We start from the raw sequence: 22469 nt of genomic DNA, 5'->3' as shown, positions 1-22469 counted from the left end.
GTTCCCCAGTAGACTCCTGACCAGAATCATAACCAGACTTCTAAAAAGTGTATGTATTTCCAGATTTGAAAATTTATCTTTATTTTTTACAAAATGGATTCCAGGAAGTTTAAAAGGCAGTATCATAGAGGACTGGGGTGCAGAAATCAGGTGTAGTCATTCAAAGCATTCAAGTAGGAATATGATCATATAAATATTTGAAAAGCATCTTTTATAATAAATGTTCAGAACAAAATGTATAACTCATTCCAAACTAAAAATTGAGCTTTATAGCACGTATTTCCCTGAACAGAAAAAATAAGTAACTTTTGAAGTATTTCTAAAGGCCTGAAAGCTTTTTTCCATGGTTAGTTACAATTAGAAGACTTGCCTTAGATTAAATTCCTTCCTTTCCAAATATGGAAAGTATTAACATCAGTCCACTGTTAAAACAGACAACGTGTTGCAAATTAATTCTGGTATAGTATGTTCCAAGAAAGCCTAGAGTATAAAGGTGCTGAGGTGGCTCTGAGTTAGTAGTCATCTCCCCTGCTGACAACCTCCTTGCAGGTGGGGCGCAGCAGGATGGTGTGCTCGAACTGTGCCGTGTACGAGCCCTTGATGTCGCACAGGGGCGGGTACGGATCCACGATGCCCAGGTCACACAGGTTCTTCAGCGCCATCAGGTATTTGCTCTCCCCCAGGCGATCCAGCCACCGGCGGCAGAAGGCGAGTGTACCAAAGTTTTCATTGATAACATTTAGCAAGTGTTTCGCTCTTGGAAGCCTTGAAGGAAAAAAACCAAACAAGAATGTGCTAGAGAAGAAAGAGTTACCAACATCACGTATTCACCGCAGAAATAAAACACACCAATTAAGAATAAGGTTAGATTGCAAGGTCTTTTTTCAGACTACCTAGACTTGGGATGTCTTTCTACATCAATCACATGTTCGCTTTAGAAAATAAAGTGTGCTCTCCTCCTGCAAATAGATATCCTTCAAAACAGATTGAGAACCTATCTGCAAGCTAAACTAAACATAGGGACAGGAATCTTTCTCTTAGAAAATAAAGACATTTTATAAAGAAAAACAATTCCAGTGGTCAGTAATCTGAACTAATTTTGTGAGAAGCTTGGTGGTTTAAAATGCTGAGTTTTCACTTCTGAAGTCAAATACTCAGTAAGCTTTTTATTCATACTTCTTACAATATACAGGCATAAAAAAGTATATATTTATAGATCTACTAAGAACTAAGCTTATTTGCAGTCAAGCAGTTCCTTCACGATCTTCAGTCTAATTCTTCCCATCCTCTCTAACATTCCTAGCATATGCTATGGAAAAGCACGTCTGCCTTCTATGTTTCTGACCAGAGTAGTCTTTGTTTCAGAAAATATGCTGCACTCCTAGAAATAGCAAAATGCAAACCCAGTGAAACTAAAAATGAGTAATTTCCTCATCTTACAGCAATGCACTAAACAAAAACTCAAAACTCAAAATATCTATAAAATAAAACAGGCGGTGCAAATAGCTCAATAGATTCTGGGAACAGTTGTAAGGCAAAGATTGTGGCACACAGCAACAGTACAGGTATTTACTAGAAAAACCCCCACTATGCATTTAATACACAGATGAATACAAAAATAGAAAATTCTGAATATAAAAATAGAAAATATTTTCTCCATTTTCAGTCTCTTGGAAAAAATTCCATGTTGTTCCACATTAGCAATCAGTGTGATTTTGTAACAATGTTGCTAGTACTGCCCTTTGACTCCTCTGACAGCCCATTAATTAGTGGAGAGCATGCATTGTATCAAATTTGAATCCCAACAGGGTGGGAGCTCTATCAAAATACACCAACAAAATCCAACCTTATTGGCACATGCCCGACATCAAAGTTCTTCATATAATGAGAACACTCCATATCATCATGAACAACACCTTTTCCTGTGCTACCGAAGGTTTCTATAGCATACACTTCACCTTCCTAAGGAGAGAAAAAAGGAACATGTTGCAATATGAAGATGTGACACTGTGTCATTCTGGTACAACATCTCAGTATTACCACTTCTCAACACAAGTAATTAAATGTGAATAGATTCAATCGCCAAATCAATGTAGAAAAAAATCCAGCGTGGAGATTTCACACATTAGTTACAAGTATGCCCAAATCATCAACTATTTACATAAGTACCATTTTATTTCAAGCCAGAAGTATCAGCATGTTTCTAGACAATTTCTCAAAAGTCCTTGCAGTTAAAACATTGGCAAGGCATAAATCTAACATAGCTATGAAACTACACTTGCTAACTGGAGGTACTTCTCCTGTGCTATTTAGATAGAAGTCCTAGGAAATGTATAGTTTAGACATAGGAAATAGATGTTAATTACAGACTTTTACTGCACTGATGAACTTTCTGCCCAATTTCTACAAGAATTTTCTAGTAACAGGTGCTAGTATATACCCTTAACCTGCTCATTTTCATTCCACAAGATTAATTTCTTCAAGAAATGAAAGTGATATATATCTGTAAGGGCATTATCAATATTCTAGCCAAGAACATACTAAAATGCCATTATACAAACTCATTTTCTGCCAAGTGCATTCACACATCCTTAATAGCAGGACTGTGACAGTGACTTAACAAGCTGGGGCATCAAACACTGACAGACAGTATGAGTTGCATTGTTTATTTTATTAAGCTACTTTTCAAAGTCACAAGCCCAAAATATGAAGCCGTATGAAAAGCAGTAACACAGGCTTCAAATTCAAGACAAACTCTTGAAGATGTCCCTGAATATTCAAGTGACTCATTAAGACAACACAAACCCTCAAAAACCCCCCCACAATGCTGCCACAAAATTCACTTAACACCCACTTTTTCTGAATAGGGATCATCAGAGGCTCTGTTAGTCACAAAACTCATGGATTGCACTTTGATACTATAATTAACGTAGTACAGTAAGACCTTGGCTATGCTTCACATTCTTCATTGCTAAACTCACTGTACTTAATGATGCAGGATTATGTCCTAAGTAACCTACAGAAGCTGAAGAAATTAAAACATGTCTTCTCCGCAAAACCAAACCATGAATAAAGTCAAACTAAGAAGAACACACAAGTTTTTCTACCTTCATTTTCCAATACTCTTAATCCCTTTGCACAGTCTTATAGATAAGATGATAGTTAAAACTTTGGGCTCTTGTGCACATCATAGGTCAACAACTATGATACAAGTTTTGAGTGATGAAAGTGAGCCTACCTCAAAAACCAATCCTGTCCAGACCACACCTGTGCCTATTCAGCTCTTACAAGCCTTATCTATCCTGATAGACTTACTGGTGATCATTAGTGATAAAGCTTAGAACGAAATGAAATGCTTCTTGTCTCAACCATCTTTTAAATCTTATCTCATTAGAACAAGAGCTTCAGTGAAAATGATGGCTAAATCTCAGGTTTTGTGTTTTAAAACTGCCTTCCCAACTCGTACTTTGTCACATTGTGTACAGCTATTGCCATTTCCCTGCTCCAGAACACTATCCAACCAACATCTTTCGACTAGTCTCTCACATTAACTACATATACATTTATAATTATTTTGCATCTGCAGAGAAAAACTGCACTGGAAGCTTTTCAAGAAAAGTACTATATCTAACAGTACTCACAGAAAGTTCTCCAAAACTACACTATGGATGTATTTATCAAGAATTACCTGAGTGAGAGAAGATTTCATTAGAGAAGAAACAAACAAGGAGTATGAATGACCTGCCAGTCATTCAGGAAAACTCTGATTTCCTGAATTCCAGTTCACCCCCAAATATGAATTTCTGTCGTTTTCCATGCTCCTAAATGCAACATTCCAACACTCCATTTAATAATGTATACACACTGAGAAATAAATATGCAGGAGTTTCAGTAAGTATTACTATGGCATTCAGATTTCAACAGTGGTGGGTTTCTTTCCATTTTTTTCTTTGGTGGTTTGTTTTTCAAACAGCAGGGTTCCAAGGCTGCACCAGACAGTGTTAGATACCTGAACACTCCAGGACTAAAATGAAGTAACCACCGAGACAAAACTACTCCTGTACAGGAGCACGATACAGTACAACAGTTAACCCACTGCAATTATTCACCAGGATCACAAAAACTACAGACTGAAAGTGCACAGGAAATACTGTTCTTGCAATGATACGGGGGAAATTTAACAGAAAGAATAAAGAACTCAACTGACCTCCATTCTTGTGGCTTCTCCTCCTTTCACAATGGGAACTGTTTTTCCTGCATGTATCCTATACGGTCCAATGGAGTGTCCATTCAAGTTGCGAATTGGCTTCACTTTGGAAGAAAACATTAACATGACCGGCAATTTCCTAACAAATGGTAAACCCTTTAGGGCAATTTGGTTTGTTAGCCCATATTAAAAGTACAATAGTGAGTCATCATATTGCAGAGCAACCAAACACAGAACTATCCACACATCTTGTACAAACACCAGCCAAGACATGAGTTAGTTTTGTAAGTGACATAACTTAGTTTTGTATGCTTAAGCAAGGCCTCATTATGAAAGAGCAGCAACTCCAACAGCAAAGAAAGCTTATTAATAAAGCCAAACAACAAGTATCAAATTATCTCTACAGTTCAAAACTGTTGTTTAGCATTCATCTTATCTGTTAAAGATACAATACTTGGAAGGATAAACCAAGAACATTTCTCCAAAGGAAAGGCAAGCCAGCTGTAAGCATGTATTTATGCAAGACTCATATCATACTTCTAGCAGAAAAGTCTTCTCAATATCTGACATCAAAATGAGTATTTGTACAAATCTATATACAGATACACACTTCTAAACAACTATCCCTATATAAAGAAAAGAACTTGCCTTGGTATGTTTTGCCATCAATTTCAACTTCGTAAGACTCCATAACTTCTTGTATGGCCTCTCCCACATCACAGAGACGTACATCTATTCCAGCACACTGAAAATAAAGTGCAAATATAAACGGAAAATAATCACAACATTTACTGAAAAAGACTTTGTCAATTACTTATATAATGATCATACCTTTATTCCAGTATTTGTGGCATCCTTTACAGCTTGTAATAGTCTGTCATATTTTGGATTGAATGTGACTGTAAAAGCACAGTCAATAATACGACCTGAAATCAGCAGAAGTTAGTTAGCTTCATAGTATTTGCATTGAAGAACATTCTCAAAGTTTTAATTAGTAAATAAAAACTAACCACTAATATGTGTTCCAAAATCTATTTTGCAGATATCATTGTATTGCAGGACTGTTGGATCTCCAGCATTGGGAGTGTAGTGGGCAGCACAATTATTCAGAGAACACCCCGTAGGAAATGCAAGACCTGCATTTAAACCATTCTCCTTTATCAGCTTACGTGAGCAGTCTTCTAGTTTTTCACTAAAAGGCAAAGGGGAGGGAAAATATAAGAATAGGACAGCTGTCATTAGTATTTCTTATGATGACTTCAAATAAATCAATGCAAGAACAAAACCTCAAAAAATATTAAAGCAAATGTTTTTATGTCAGACTATTTGTATGCTAAGTAGACAGACAACCCTAGGCTGAAAAACATAAACACAACACAACAATATTCAGTTCTGTGTTGTTTCCTCTACCCTTTCTTGGGCAAAAACTAGTCCTTCTCTACTATTTTTATTCTAAGTTTAAAATATTTATCCTTACAAGCATATTTAACCCATTCTTCCTGAGCAGCAGAGGTTAGACAACCAAAGTTTAGGTGAATTAAATGTATTTTTTACAATTACTGTGATTTAAAAGGAGGTGGGAAAAAGGAAGTAAAGCCTCTTACTTATTAAAAAAACCCCTTTGATTATAGAAGGACCTTTTTTTTAAAAAAAAAGAGTGATAACTATGATAAAATAAAACCTGTGAGACTAGCATTTGTTTTTTAGTTTTGTCTAATTTCAAGATGGTAGCTACTGCAAATCCACAAATACATGTCCACCAGTGCACTCCTTCAGTGTCAGTGAATGAGCTAAGCTGCAGCTCACTGCAGTGCACCAAACTCTGATTTTAAGAAAGGCAGAAAAATATGAAAAAGGAGAGCATATTTTAATCAGCAAGGCCCCATAGCCTGAGGTACTTTAGGAAGAATAGTCATGTTTTGAGAAAATGACTGCTTAGAACAGTCAAACTGTACAATTCACTATAACAGATTTGGTTCACCCAAACTAGTGAGCTGCCTTTCTTCTACTTTCCCTCATGGTATATTATGTCTTTCTGTTACCCTAGCACAGTTACCTTGGGGATCAGCTCTCATTAGCTTTCTTACTATCCTACTCTTGTCAGCACAGTCCTCAGTCACACCAGGCTGAAAGCACCTAATTTTGGAAGCTAAACTGTTCTGGATCAGTGCAGTACTTGGACAGTAGACATTCAATCTAGATAAACTGAAGGACAGAAAAAGTAATAGTTGGAAGAGTCACAAAAATCAGTCCAGGGTAATTATTTCTTTAAACTTAATCAAATTCACGTTCATCTGAATCCATTTGCTCAGTTATTTCTTACTAACTGAGAATAATAAAAAAACCTCACTGTGTTTCCACCAGAAACTGTGTTTTCACCAGAAATGAAGACTAAACATAGTCCAAACCTTCCTGCCCTGGACCGAATACACAGCCATGCTGGTTTTATGCCACTCTGCCCATTCCCGGGCACAGACTGCACTTGCACTGTCCACATGGCATTTCATGACAATTCTGGCAAGCAGCAGCAGTGCTAACTGCTATTGCTGCTACTCCCAGCATCACTGCAGAGTAGCAAAAGCACTAAAACCTAAATGAAGCATATAATTGAAGTAAATGAACATCATGGAAAGCTTAGTTTAAAATTCAATGTAATCCCAGGCCCTGCAAAGCTGCATAAGCTAAAAACACAACAGGAAGCTTAAACGAAATAATTGGCAACACTGGTTTGTGTACTTCAAACACAAATCTCCCCAACATTCATTACACAGTGAATTAAGCACACAAAACAGAAACTAAATCTCTCCCCCTCTGGAAAATTAAGGAAAATCTACAGCAGAGGTCTTCCAGAAGACGGTCTCCTCACCAGATTTCTATCATTGTCATTCCAGGTTTTATCCAGCTCATAACGTATTTCCTCACTTGTCTGTGTGCCTCTGCAGCCTCCCGAAAATCATTCCAGATTTCCTCACTGGCTTGGTCTAGTGCTTTCTTTTCTTCACTAGTTATTCTCCAAGCAGCAGTTCGCCTTGAAAATAAAGGAAATGTTGCAAACAAGTTAGTATAATCTCAGCAGTCATTACAACTTCTGTCTAAAGCCTGCAAAGTGTTTATTAACCAGTCAGGTCTACATTCCCCTGTGTAACAGAAAAGATGCCAATTTATGTAATTTTCAGAATAAAGGAAGTCTATTAAAAAACCCCAAAACTGTAAGTACTACAGACTAGCAGCTGAGAAAGGCAGTAACATCCTACCAAAGGCCAAGACAAGCAGGGTGCTTGAAGAATGCCCAAGTTTTCAAAGAGGCAGAACAGGCATATAAAATTGATATTAATGCCTGCAATTCCACCTTAAGTTTATCAGGGCAAAATACTGCAACAGGCTCTACTCATGCAAAAAGTTTATTTTTTTCACAATCTCATTCATTCAGACAATGTTGTTCCTGTACAGCGACGAACCTCAGCACCGTAGTGTGGCTGCTTGGCCCAGAAACTGATACTGACACAGACAATAAGCATCTTCAAAATTCAAGAGCTTGCAGTTCCAGTATTATTTTCATTCATGCTCAGAATATTTAGGTAATAACACCTAACACAGTGCATGGTAACTATGACACATGCCAGAATGTTACTTTCTATATAGGCTGGACAGTGAATTAACATTTGTTATGGGAGAGCACCACTCATTCTGGCTCTTTGGTAGGTTCTTAGAACAAATACAGGACTAAGTATAAGATTAGCTTTGAATATATTTTGCATTATGCAAAAATCCAATGCAACTAAGGTTCCATGAAAGCAAACAAACAAAAATGTAATTTAAGTATTTCCACAACTGTCAGAACTTAGCTAGAAGACTAACTACAAAGTAGAGATAACCCTTCTAATGGAGAAGCTGCAGCCACATAATAGCACAAAAAACCCTCTGGTGATGACTCAAAGAACTCCGTACATGCTACGCAAGGAAAAAAACTACTAAGAACAATACACAGCCACACATGCTGGCAGGTGGGTCTTTAAAAAAACAAAAGGGTGGTGGACAAGATGGACCAAAGATGCTGAAATAACACTGGTTTTCAAATTTCGGAATTAATGCAAATGAGTTGATTCTAAGCAAACTGAGTACATGGAATTAAAGGATTAGTTTTTGAAATCCAAAGGTGTAGCTTTTTACCTGTTTCATAGACATGTAACTTAGCTCCACTTTGAGAGTTTTCTTTACAGCCAAAAAATAGGTACAAGTGAACTAAGAGACTATGCAGTTTTGCTGCATTTTGAACTAAGAATATATATTTATACTGAGTATTTCAAAAGAGTTGAAAATACATAGAAGGATTACAGGCTATTCCATAAATCTTTCTCAAGATGATCAGAGGATACAAAATATTTTGAGACCCTTTAGCTTATTTCCATTGAACTTTCTGCTTCTTTTCAGATAAAAGTGCAAAGGAGAAATCCCATTTACCTTTCTGAGCAGTTTTCTTGCTCCAAGAGCAAGCAACACACATACTACTCTTAAAATTTGCCTCAATCTGGCAAATTCTATCAAAAAAAGAAAGCAATGGGCTGCAAGACCTGGGCCCCTGCACTGCCACTAGACAACTGGACTTCAGCCAGCACAGTAGTCATTGAAGATGGAAAAGGTGCACTGCAGAAAAACACTGGGGACAGAGACTCAAGGATCCTTTCAGACTGTTCTGGATTCCAGCAGCGAACACCCCTTGGTAGCAAGAACTGCTGACAGGGTCTGGGCAGCTGCTCTGCCATCTGTCACAGACTGGAGTGCAAACTCCAGCTAACTGGCACCAAGCCATCCTCACTGTGTCTCACTCTACTTCAGCATATAGTCACCTCACGCAAGTCAACTGGGCGACAGAACAGCCTCTACATGTAAAAAGACTGTCTCAGATCCAAAGCATTTTGCTGACAAAGCTGCACTCCTGGGAGCTCAGGAAGGGAGGTAACAAGAATTTCTGCTAGGGCCTAAGCACTTCAGGACAGGTCAAAAATCAGCTGGTCACATGAAGGCCTCACACCAAACATAAAGTCCTCCAACAGGTACATGAGCTAACAAGCTTTTGGCAGTTTCTTAATGTGCTGCCTGCCATGTGTCAGCTGAAGAAATTCAACTCTTGCTCCAAGCCATTTGGTCCAGCTTTTCACTCCACAGCCTACAGTTTTCACTAGTACAAATCTTTACAGGATCACACTGTAAACTAGATTCCAGTGATCAAAGAATTCCAGAAAATAATTTCCCCAGATTATTTTCACCCAGATAAACTAGTCATGCTCGAGGGAAGAGATGCCATACAGAGGGACCATTACAGGCTTAAGAGGCCTGTGTGAACCTCATGAAGTTCAACAAGGCCAAGTGCAAGGTGGTGCACCGTGGGTCAAGACAATCCCATCACAAATACAGGCTGGGTGAAGAATGGATTGAGAGCAGCTCTGAAGAGGATTTGGGGGTATTGGTAGACAAGAAGCTCCACATGACCCAGCAATGTTCACTCACAGCCCAGAAAGCCAAATCACACACTGGGCTGTATTGAAAGCAGTGTGACCAGCAGGTCAAGGAAGGAAATTCTGCCCCCCTACTCCATTCTTGTGGGACCCCACCTGGAGTACTGCATTCAGCTCTGAGGCCTCCAGCATAAGAAAGATGGGGAGCTGTTCCGGTGAGTGCAGAGGAGAGCCATGAAGATGATCACAGCTGTAGCACCACTCCTATGAAGACAGGCCAAGAAGAGCCTGGAGAAGAGAAGGCTCTGGGAAGACTTTATAGCACCTTCCAGAACCTGAAAGGGAGAGCTTTTTTCCAAGGTCATGTAGTGACAAAACAAGGGATAATGGCTATAAACTGAAAGATGGTATGTTTAGACTAGAAGCTAGGGAGAAATCCTTTACTGTGAGGGTGTTGAGGCACTGAAACAGGTTGCCTGGAGAAGTTGTGGAAGGTGTCCCTGTCCATGACAGGGAGTTTGGAACTAGCTGATCTTCAAGGTACCTTCCAAAGCAAACCAGTCTCTGACTCTGTAACAGCACAGAGGCAGAAACAAGTAGGCAGGGTCAAGAATTCCTTAATTCTACTCTAACAAAATTGGTGTATCATGAAATATTGCTTATTTATTTTCTGCCCTCCCAGTTATATAATTTCAAATCTCCATGTATTCAAGAAAAGAGGCAAGCTTCAAAAAAACCCCATACTGGCGATATAAAAATGTTAAACCTGTTAGTCTGTCTATGGAAGTATTGATTATCTGCTATTATTTTTTCTGGAATTTGAATGACACCCACTGCTAGCTGAACTTCTGACACAAAATACACACTTGTATGTTGATGAGAGGTAACTTTAGAAAGCATGTGACATCAACAGTTAAGAATAGAAGCGCAACTCCTAAAGAAATCAAAGACAAAACCCTACTGACCTCAGCATGAATAAGACAAAGCACAAAAATGCTCCACTAATATATAAAATGAAGCTATTACTCAGAATATGAAATACCCTGGCATTAATGTCAGCTAATAATTTAAGCAGTTGCTTATATTAGGAAATACTAAAGTAGCACATTAAGACTTAAATATTTAAATCAGGAAGAAAACTAAAGCACATATTTGCTAAAGCACATTAAATGAGGAAACTGTTTTAGGTTCCGTAGAGGCATATATTCTTCCTCCATAGCAGAACACCATGGTACAGAAAACACAGCCCTCTTAAATCCTGTTATGAAAAATGGATTGTTTTTATGGCTTTTGTCACTCTTTTCAATAAATAGTAGTTAAACCAGAGCAAGTATTTTAATCTTCAATAGCTGTGTATGTATTAGAGGTGTAATAATAGCAGGTTATTCGTTAATAAACTACACGCCTCAGTTGTTTATTATCTAGTTTCCTGATTTGCTTAAATAATATTCTTATGAACATGGCACATGATAAATACTTAACTGTCAAACATTAAAGAATCACTCCTGGATCAGTCTCTCAGAACTATCTTGACCAGCTCTTCATTAGCATGCTGATCTTTCATACACAAACAAGGTAGTAATTTATAAATAAATAGGAGTACACCTTATGTTCAAATTGAAGTAATGAAAAAGACAAAGCTTCCTTAAAAGCAATTTTCATCTCATAATAATGAAACCATATTATCTGAATACAATCTATAGGGGGTACTGGACTCTTAGTTTACTTACATTCTATGAGAAACAGGGATTGACTTTAAATAACCAATTAAAAAAAATTCAAAGTAATTTCATTCTGAAGAAAAGTAATTGAAAATTACTTTGAAGTCATTGAAATAGACAATGCTTTCAGCCATACAAATATTTACCTACTCTCTCCCTTTGGTTTAAACTATTTTTCAGAGCTTCGATTCAATATTTCTTGGGAAGTTTTGAAGTTTTCAGTAATACTCGGTCTTTTCATTCAAGTTTGCATACAATTCAAGCTAATTCTATGCCATGTATCCTGTGTGTCTCCCAGGTAAAATATGATTGTCCACAACAATTCACATAGGGGGGGAAAAAAAAATCAGGAAAATTCCTTCAAGTTGATATGCCCTAGTTCTAACAATGCATAAAGAAATAATAATCTCCTGTAAAAACATAAGGATGCAAATCTCTGTTCCAGTGAACCACTGGAAGCTGTTACTTGTTTAGTGGAATTGCACATTATTCCCACATCACTGTAAGTTACCAAAACAGGTGAGGTTACAAAAACTATATATTCATTCCAAGAGAGAGAAGCAATGTACAGAATATAACATGTAGGCTTTCAAATTAAATGAAGAGATTGACCATGTCTCTACCAAAAAATAAGTAAGAAAAAGTTGGCATCTCAATGGTCATAAACTACTGCATAATAGTGTCTCCATCTCCCTGAAGTTTAAACCTTGACTCACTTCTAATTTAGACAATGCTTTTCTTACAAGCTGCCTACTGAAAGCCTGTTGGTACTGTGGGTCGCAAGGGCCCCCTGCCTCACAGCAATTCTGCCCATACTGGCTACACCTTAATTAAACGGGTAGAAAAAGAAACATTTCTGGCCTGAAGACTTGAATTCATTGAGCTCCTGGGTAATCCAGTTAAAGAAAAAAAGGGCAAACCCCAATTTTTTGTTAATGAGTACATTACTCATTTTGTCCATTTAGTTGCACATCAATATTTTTTTCAGCACATCAAAATGAAGGCATTTATTTATTAAAACCAAAACACTTACCCATCTTGAGTTGGTGGATATTCACATTCTTCTCCCTTTGGGAATACATTGCTGGGAAATAGATCACATATTGGAATAGAAGGGGGATCTGTCTGGACCTTAGCTGTTGAGCACAATTTAAGAAAGTGTTACACATGGGACTCTGGAAATACTAACCATCTTATTTCAACCATAAAAGTTAAACAGCAGAAGTTATTTAAGTCCCCTTAACTAGAATCTGGGCTTTAACCAGGACAACATTTTATCACAATGCCCTCATATGACTTTATTTAGCCAATGCATGCCCTCAGTGGCATTCAGGGATACCAGAAAGAAGACAACTTGGCCAGATTTAACTTACAAATACAAACTGCACCCCTAAATTTGTTTCAGCTGCAAGAACAGCACTTGCACATGCTTAATACCAAATATTCACATAGTCTGTATTTTTGTCCTTGATACCTACGTCCTTTCTTCTTTTTCTTCTTCTTCTTCTTTTTCCCACTTGCTCCATCTCCTTCACCCTCTCCATCTAGAGGAAAGAAAGTTCTCAGCTGAACATAAAATAATTGTAAAAGAACCAAAGAAGTCTGAATAAAACATAAAAACATCTGGACTATCTGGAAATACTTCTCTCACAGCAGAATTTAATGGATTAAAACACAACGTCTAGAAACTACCACCAACCATCAGCATTTTCAGTCCCTACACCAAACACAGACATAAGAAAATAGCTGTGAAAGCTGACAACAAATGCATCACCAGAGGAAAAAAAAAGAGCTCAGGTTAAGCATTTTCAGGAAGTCCTACTTCAAACTCCTCTGTTTTCAGGCAAATAGATGCCTGGAATTGTTGAAGGACATAAGAGAGAACTGTATTAGACACAACACCTAACAAAAAGCTAGAAACTACTGCTTCCACCCCATCTTCTCATGCTTCAGCTAAAAGAACTTACTGCATCTGGAAAGATAAAGACCCCAAAGAAGTAAAGATGACAGCACTCTAGGCCAGGATAAGTTTAATCTTGAGATAACGGAGAAGGTCACAAACAACACTCAGCAAAACCACTAAATGTGGGAGATACAAGGGTGATCAAAAACTGGAACAGGTTTCCCAGAGTGGCATGGAAGATGCCCTATCCTTGGAAATAGTCAGGATCAGGCAGAATGGGGTTTTGAGCAACGTGATCAAGCTGAAGATGTCCCAGCTCACTACAGGGGCTTTAATCAGATGACCTTTAAAAGTCCCTTCCAACCCAAAACAGTCTATGAATATAGTAGTGGGAGGTTTCCAGGGAGCACAGCAGGTAAGCACCAAGAATCAGCCACACCGCTTACAGTCACATTTGGGAGGTAACAACAACCCTGCAGACTTCACATTTGGCCGCATCTAATGCCTACTTACTTCATACGCAGTATCTCAGGTGCTATCAGCTACCTAAACCTTCTGGCCCTAAACATAAATACTTTTCAAAGTAGACATGTACTAGTCATCTACACATTGAACATTTTCAACTACAGCAAGAAGTAAAATTAAAAGATCTTCTAGAATCAAGTCAAAGAATTTCATTTTGAGTATATTTATACAGAAGCTTGTATTTAAAAACAAAACCAAACCAAAACATTGATCTGCCACTCCAGTCACTAGATTTCAAGCCCCTAATGATGGTCAATATCACTGGCAATTTTGTGCCATAATGACTGCTGTAATTCTGCAGCTGGGGCAAATTTCATAATGTCACTCCTGCCCCTCCCCAGCTCATTTTGCTATTAAGTATATTAATTTAAGTTTCTCTAAAAAATTGCAAATATAAATATGCAAATATAAATACTTGGTATCTATAACACAGTCCCAGATTCTTCATCAATCTGTATTTCATAGGCAACCAAAATCCTTACCAGGGCATATAAATTTCTTTAAAACGTGGTAACTTTGTCACATTTGTTTTGACCTTGAGCAGTGCCCAAATAATTCATAAAGAAATTAATCAGATATACTCCAGTTCATTCACCAAGTGATTTTTTTTTTTTGAGTTTTTTTTAAAGGCTAAGGCCTAAACTGAAGGAAAAAAAAACAACCCAGCACTTCTTAAGTATCGTTGCCGTTGCTATCTGTGTATTGTAGCTTTTTCATACATCACTGCACATGAAACTGCCAACTGCGAGCCAAACTAACCCTGTCTACGCTTTCATGCCCTTGAAGACTGCTGCAGACTAGCTGTGCTGCCAGAAATACAACTACTGCATCTGACCGATTCTCTGTCTCCAGGTTATTTGGCTGCTAAGGAAAAAACTGTCACCTGAAAAGCAAATTCAGATCTTTGCAAAACAGAAGTCCAACCATATACCATTTTGGTACAGCCATTTAATAATGTAGCACAGTATCATGCAAAAATGTTACAGACTAGCATATTTTAACACAGCAATGGAAATTCAAAGAGCACTTCCTACTCTCTTCTGGAGCTGAAAAGTTATAGAGTCTCCTTTTTGAGGTCACTCAGTTACAGGCTTATCAAGAGGAAAAAAAAAAGAAAAAAGGAGCAGGTATTTTATTGATTCTAATCTAATGCAGAATGCCTTAAAGAAACAATTCTCAAATGACACAATTAAGATGGCAAACAGTGAGAACCAGTACAGGCAAGAACACAGCTGTCTTCAAAAAACTTTAATTAGTTTTAATTTGTCTGCAAAAGTATAAGTTTTATTAAAAACACATCCAAGTCTAATATGTGGAAAAAGAAGATTATTAATTCAGTCATAGCATCACTTCATTTTTTTATGCTTTCAAATCCTGTAATACAGTAAAAAGGATAAGAGAGCACAGCATTTGATCTGCAGCTATCATTGTTATTTCTCCTGAGATAGAACTTTAACTATTTTAATAATTTTGAAGATTTCTTTTCATGGCATACACTTTTCACTACCCTCCTCAATACTTCTTCCTCAAGTAACAATGATGGTAAAGCACATATTGCATTAATTTCAACTCCATAACCTGAAAGATACAAAACAAGCCACTGGAATACACTTCTATGCAAAATACCTGCATTAAACTTGATCCCACAGATTGGTAATGGTTGAAGATGAATTTGTTACTTAATGTCTTACATTCTGATTTAACTTTTTTAAAATTCCACACCCAATTCATTAAATGAAATTCTGGAAGGACAAATTCCAGCAAGTGAACTAATAAGATTTCTAAGCAGACTGCTCGAAGTGCTGAGCCAACTTTATATGCTAATTCAGAAAAATGAAACTAAATTACTAATTTAGAAATGTACTTTCTTGAAAACCATTTCTGTTGAGATCCGTTCATCAAGTCAAAGGAAATACAGTACCTTTATCTAATATTCCTACAGAAAAAAGGACCCAGTCTGGATTTCAATACAGACACCTTCAATGTTCTGGCTTAGAACATCAGCTACAGCACACAAGGAACACACAAAGCGTGTGTCTTGCTTATGTATTAATCACCCCATGATTAAGTTTTAATTAAGAATTGTAAGTACAGATGAGCAGCTTTTGAGTCACTGGTAAAGACTCTAAAACCTATTAGTTAAAATGTTCCCTTAAAATTTTCTCTGTATGTTTTGTTTTAAGACAAGAATAAGAGACACAATTTGGAACATAAATGTCTACTGACCATGGTAATGCAAGTGAGAATGAATTATAGTTTACCTTAACTCAAACTAAACATTTTTCTTCAGTATGTAAGATCCTAGAAGGCACAAACCTTTAACAAGCCCTGTATTCCTGCTACTTTATATATATATGCTTGTGTGACAGCAAAATCGTTGACAAAAAATAGAAAGTATAAAGAGCTGCATCTCACCTCTCCAAAAAGAAACCATCAAATCAAGCAAGACACCTGTAAACAGTCTGTTAAAAGGGAGTCTCGGAAGAAGCTGGAACTGGAAACGTTATCAGAAAATATAAGTTATACTTGCCATCATCATCATCATCTTTTTCTTTCTCCTCCAGTGCTTGCTTGTCCAATTGTCTTGCTACTTCATCAAGAGCACCTTCCATTTCTTTATCAGTTTCTTGTCCTGTTTGTAAAGTTAAAGCATGCCTTACAGTAAAGCATTAGCTCCACGTTAGTAACCAAAAGCCCCCAAAACTTTATAAAAATATTATGTTGTACTCATCCCACAGACACTTGAGCACCTAATGCTTTTTTCTGTCTTAAAGCAGCCCCTAAGTGTAAGGCTGTAGGACAATACAGTGACAGGTGCTGTTAATGAAACCTGCATATAAAGGTAGATTACCCTGACACATCTAATTACTTTTTTCTGCCAGAGTAACTAATTCTTCCTCCCATAGCAGCAGCCTGCTCTTGTGAGATAATATGGGCGTGAAGCAGATAATTATAAACGCACAGCACGATCATCGCTAACTGATGGCCTGCTAAAACCAACCCAAACCATCGCGCCTTTACGTTCTTTGCCCAGACTTGCTCCAGCTCTCTCGGAGAGAACTTGGGAGGGATGCAGAGCCTCCATCAGGCGGGATGATTTTTACAGCAGCAGTCTTACACCTTTTCTCCCTTCGGGGCATAGGAAAGGGTGAGGGAAGCGGTGGCTTCTCTTGCGCACACTGGAGCGGGGAGGACATCCCCAGCACCAACCGAACGACAGCAACACCCTTCGGGCACCGCGAGGATCCCCCTGAGCCCGCACCACTGCCACGGGCCGGGACAGCGGCCTCGGCGGCGCCCCGCACCCGGCACGCCGGGATCCCTGAGCCACCCACGTCCTCCCACCGCCGCGCCCGCTTCCCGGTGTGCCGGCCCGCGGCCCCTCACACCGCCCTGCCCGTCAGCGCGGCGCGGCCCCTACCAGCGGGGCCCGCTCTACCCTTCTTCTTCTTCTTGCGCTTCTTCTTGGCGCCATCCTCGGCGCCGAGCCCGGCCGCGCCGTCCATATCCTCGGGCTCAGGGGGCAGCTCGCCGTTCAGGTGCTGCTCCCGCTCCTCCGCCCGCCCCACGCCCGCCATGTCGCCGCGGCCGCGCCGCCTCGCGCGCACGGAGCGAGCCGGAGAGAGCGGCGGGGCCGGCGCCACGCTCTGTGGTGCGCGCGGGGCACGCCGGGACGGCGGAGGACTCCGCCGGGAGGGCGGCGGGGGGCGGACTCTCAGCCGCGCACGCGCGCCGCCGGCGGTGTGCTCGGGCGCGCCCGTGAGGGGGCGGGCCCGCGAGGGGTCGGTGCGCGGCTGCGCGGCGCGATAAGAAATGGAAAGTAGAAATCTTACAAAAACAACCTTTTCTCTCAGAAGGAGCAGTTCCTGCGTTCCCCTACGGCATGTAAGATTGTTGAAGTTTTACCATTTGAGGGCACTGAGGAAATATGACTTACATGAGAGATAGCTGGTGTACAGAAGGAAAATAATCACTTGTTCCGAGTCAGAGCAAAAAAAGGCAAGAATCTAATACATGATGAAGGACACTGCCTTATCCCATTTCTACTACTACGTAGAAAACCCGGGCAAAATGCCAGTGTTACCAGCATCCACTAATGAAGTATTAGATCGGACCAATCCTTTAAAATTCATTTCCTGAGTTTATACTTTTCACAGGTTTTCTACTAGTATAACGATGCTGGCTGAAAAATACTTTTAACTCCTTGGTGTACTTGAACATAACACAGCAAAATATAGAGCCATTGTAATTTACAACATATAAAGGTTCAAAATGGGCCTTGTGTGGCATAGGTATGTTTTAAAATGCTTCTGCAGGCAGGTCTTTGCTTGGGAAAATTGGTAATGCCTTGTTCCTCACTGGGGTACAAATTCTGCCCCCTTGGTCCCAGCCAGGCCCTCTGGTTCCATCTGCCCCTTCCCTGGCTCACACCCATGGGCATCTCCTCACTCCTGACCTGATACAATTCCCAGCAGGAACAGAACTCAAAAAGACTAAGCTAATGCTCTAGTACTGATGTAAGTCCATCCTGCTCCAGGCAAGTGTCACAGTATCATGATATCCGCTGCTCTCACACTGAGAATGGCTGACAGAAAGCATTTGTACTAATGCTGCCTAGAACACTCAGGATTTATTGCTTTCTGTTCCAGTTTTCTAATTAGGTAGAAGCAGAATCTACAGAGCTGATTTGGCTTTGGGTTTTATTGTGGATGGTGGCTGGAGAAAGGGGGAGCATCAATGGCCAAATCCCCAAATTCTCCGTTTTGAGTCATCTTACATCTTCCTATTGTTGGTTGCAGTTTATTTCAGTTTATTGCAGTTGGGCACTATAATGGTCCCAGGATATCTGACAGCAGTGATTTTGTGGTTTGCTTTAATCCATTAGCCTCTCATACATCAGACTGCTTTACCCCTCACTCTAACCCCCCTAGTGCCTTTGACAACTTGAAAAAGAGTGCTTATGCTCCTGTTCCATTCGATCTGGTGTGTGCCGAAGCAGACAGGTTGCCAGACCATGCATTTTGTTGACTCTAGAAGTGAAGTTACAGATAAGGGAGTCCATAAAGTCTACAGAAGCCCAGGGATGACAGGAGAGGTATTGGCCAGAAATCGATAAAATAATACATCTCATGCAGAAGCTGCAAACATGAGATCTGGAAATGCATCAGAGGAAAAAAATCACAACCAGAATAAATGTTTCTGTGATCAGCTGAACTAATAAAGGCAGTTTTCTGAGCATTGTTTCTTTCCTCCCCAGAATGACTCTGGCACCGCTCATAGTCACTGTGATATTCCAACAGAGAGGGAGAGATGGCTTGTGCCACGTGGCAGTTTGGCCTGTCTCTGTTTAGGTGGGGACATTTCTTTGAGCTATCTACACAGCTGATGATTTTTAGAAAGTGTGTCCAAGTGTCATTGTGTTTGGGTATGTTATTCCACCAAATAAGTCTGAAAATGAACCTTCACATAAACCTCCTTTCTTGAAAAAATAGGCTGAAAATAAATTGTAGTGTTGCGTCACACTTAACTCTACACAGAATATAATGAAACCCAACAGAGTGAAAGCAAACAGTGAGTGAGATAGAAGGAGCAGGATTAACCGAGTGTCTCTGCAGTTTGATGGTGTTATTGGACCCAGGCTGTGTTCATCAGGCTCTCAGGGAAGAGGGCACATTAGACAAAGCAAAGTTAAGCAGTTTCCAGGTTATGCTACTTCCAGACCCAGAGTTAGTGCTATATAGAAGAGAATATGGATTACTAAGAGGGGAATAGCATGATAACCAATGTGCAAACATAGGAATGTTCTATTAAAAAAAAAATTGCAAAGTGGGAGTAAGAATCTGGCCTGACCGCACTGACAAAGCAAACATTAACATGAAGGGGCCAACAACTGGTTGCACATTCCCCATCTGGCTGCTCTTGGGAGGATCCAAGCTCAGGGATGCAGAGAGAGTGAGACACATCTTGTAGAATGCTCTTACCAGCTCAGAGTTTTTTGTCCTTCTATTATTGCCAGTCAGCTGTTCCTAGCATTTAATGTTTAACACATTATATTAACGGATGCTATTTTTCCCAATTACATGCTATACTAGACAGCATGATAAGGTTAAAGTGTTGGCCAGGCCACAGGCCAGGAGAGACCTGTGAGTACCATTTTTAGCTGGACGTTTTTGTTTTCTCACTGTTCATTTTGCTTAACCAACCTCCCAGACAAAGGCAGGTGGTGGCTGGGGAATTAAGGGAAGGGCTGAATGCAGTCCAAAACATTCGGCAGGATTTGAAACACCTTCCTGAAAAACAGCACAGAGGGTCACCTCTTATTTTTCTTCTAAGGAGACTGCTCCAATTGCACTATTTTCCGAGCAAACTAAGTTATGGTCTTCAGAGAAAGACTTTTTTAGGGTATGTTATGTTTTCTTTGGTGTTTTGTTTTGAAATCGTACGTTAGTGTCAAGAAATGGCATGGAATGGAGTGGGGGAGCTGTCACTGACAGCTGTGGTTTAATCCTGGAAAGAGGGTGAGCAAGGACAACGAGGGCGTAGGTGGCCTATATCAGCCCCCGGAAGAGTTGAACAGCAGGATGTTATATTTGTTTCTGGGACTGATGCCATTATTTATGTGTTTGTGACACTTTAATACTCTTTTTCCTAGCTTAGGGCTAAAACTCGTAGTTCTTACTCAGCTGTAAAAATTCACCAAAGTCAATGGGAAAATTTTTATGACTAGAGGTTTAATATTAGGCCTAAATGCTGGAAGTAGACAAGGAAAATGTTTCCTGCATGAGAGCAAATATGTCTTATGGACTCTAGAAGGCAAGATATTCCTTGTCACCCATTGCTGAGGACAAAGGATTCTTGTACTTCCTCAGCCATCTCTAAAATTTTCTTATAGCCTAGATGAAGTAGCAAGATCAAAGAGGCAAAACCAGACAAAAAAAAAAAAAAATTACAATTAACTGTGTTCACTGTGGCCTTCTTTCCACATTCCTTAGTGATTGCTCTCTTTTTTTTTTTTTTTTTTTTTTTTGCCAAGCACAGTTAGATTATGGCCTGTCAGCCTTGATCCAAACATACTGCCTTGCCTCAGCTGGTGTCCCAACACCTGTGTCCCTTGGAGGACAGGTTTCAAGGGATGTATGAGTGCTTCTGAAAAGAAGCATCATCTCTCTAGGTGGTGAAAGTCACCGTGAGAAGCACAGACTGCTGTGTGTGTACTCAGACTGGGACAAAGCAAATGCTTTTCAGCTTGCATCAATAGATGCATGCTGTGAAATATAAAAGTAAGTCAGCTTATGGCCTTCTTTAGAGATTACTTTTCAAATTGCTTTTAAACTACAAGATTCACATGAACAAAACCAGTCAGTGCCTCAGGAAGGCTCCTTATATTTCTGTGACAGGGAGCTATTGCATTAGGCAGGTATGCAGAAACATAGGACATTAAGACATGCTGCAGTGAGCGTCTCCCTGACAGCATATCTCTGTGCCTGTGCCTAGTCTTGCTAAGGGATGAAAGGCTACAGAGAGTGAAGGGTCCCTAGACTGATGTTTTTAAATAATTTTTTGGGTATACATGATAGAGTCATTAAAATTATTTTTTATAATAAAAGCATCTTTCTTGATGTACTCACTGAGCCATAACTGCATATGGAAGCAGTCTTCTTTTTCAGGTAACAAATTGAGACATTGTTTATCCTCAGAAATATTTGTATGTAATATCTCCTGAAACCCCTAGTTTAGAGTGATATGAGCCTAAATTATCAAAAAGTTATATTTTGAACTTGAGATTTCTTATCAATTTTATATCATTTATTACACTGATGTATTAATGTATTCCCATTTACACAGAGAAGGTTCTTTTCTTATCTGTAGAAAGTTTTCAAGACCTCACACAGAAAGTAATTTCTCAGCTTCACTGTTAGCTTGAAAAGCACTAACAATTTTGAAAAGCACTAACAATTTCCTTTCCACAGCCTGCTGATATAGCAACTTTCCTTTGTGTTGCTCCTCCCCTTCTTCATTCTGGGGAGTAATGGAAGTAATGTTTACAGCTGCAGTGCTGAAGTACCTGTATATTTCTTTCAGCAGGTATTCTCTTTTATATCCAGGACAGTTTTCTATTTCACTTTCACACCTCCTCCAGTCTTAAACTGGAAACAGTCATTAATTTTGCTGTAGATGAAAACTAGAATGCAAGAGAAAGGCAGGAAACCAGAACTGTTCTTGTATTTCACTATAGATCTTCCCCCTGGCTTTACTGCCAGGTAATGGTGTGACACCATTAGTGGTGGGAGCAAAGAAGTTTCCGTCAACTACTTTTTTAAGGAAGGCACAGAAATTACCCCCAAGGTAGATGTGGCCAGGACAGAGCAGGAAAGACGGGGCCAGAACTGGCACTCTGCCACGCAGTGTGAGCAGAGAGAGAAGTGTGGGAAGGTGACAGTGTCCTATATCTAACCCTACCTCCTTGAGCTATGATACCTAATTCATTTCTGCTGTCAGCATTTCATGAGTTTAATATATTTAACTTAAAAACCTTTAACAATTAGTTATATAATGCCACATAATAGCTCTGTTCTACTGTTTTAGCTTGGACTGAACAATAGCACATTGCTGGGTGCAGAACTCTGTGGATTTCATGAAATTCATGTCTGCTGACT

General features: G+C 39.5%; 1 protein-coding gene across 2 annotated transcripts; it reads right to left on the bottom strand.

The window, feature by feature from the left end:
* Window positions 1-52: 52 nt before the first annotated feature.
* METAP2 (methionyl aminopeptidase 2) lies at window positions 53-17442 on the bottom strand. Of its 2 annotated transcripts, none has more exons than XM_040062371.2 (11): window positions 17234-17442; window positions 16343-16444; window positions 12863-12928; window positions 12418-12520; window positions 7074-7235; window positions 5218-5399; window positions 5039-5133; window positions 4856-4952; window positions 4208-4311; window positions 1847-1962; window positions 53-765 (listed from the first exon to the last, which is right to left on the bottom strand). In XM_040062371.2, exons 1-11 carry the CDS (start codon window positions 17388-17390, stop codon window positions 513-515), a joined length of 1437 nt encoding a protein of 478 aa, XP_039918305.1. In that variant the 5' UTR covers window positions 17391-17442; the 3' UTR covers window positions 53-512. The 2 variants fall into 2 exon arrangements, with proteins under 2 accessions (XP_039918305.1, XP_058276290.1); XM_058420307.1 differs by having other exon boundaries at window positions 17252-17405.
* Between the last annotated feature and the right edge of the window lie 5027 nt (window positions 17443-22469).

This window comes from Hirundo rustica, chromosome 4, assembly GCF_015227805.2.
Source record: "Hirundo rustica isolate bHirRus1 chromosome 4, bHirRus1.pri.v3, whole genome shotgun sequence".
NCBI classification, from domain to species: Eukaryota; Metazoa; Chordata; class Aves; order Passeriformes; family Hirundinidae; genus Hirundo; species Hirundo rustica.
This window is presented reverse-complemented; position numbering and strand designations above follow the sequence as displayed.

Coding starts and splice junctions, on each gene's coding strand:
- METAP2 (XM_040062371.2), bottom strand. CDS start 17,390: ATGGCGGGCGTGGGGCGGGCGGAGGAGCGGGAGCAGCACCTGAACGGC. Junction 7,236..12,417: donor TATCCACCAACTCAAGATGG/GTAAGTGTTTTG, acceptor TTTATTTTCAAG/GCGAACTGCTGCTTGGAGAA. Junction 1,963..4,207: donor GAGAAGCCACAAGAATGGAG/GTCAGTTGAGTT, acceptor TTCTCTCCTTAG/GAAGGTGAAGTGTATGCTAT.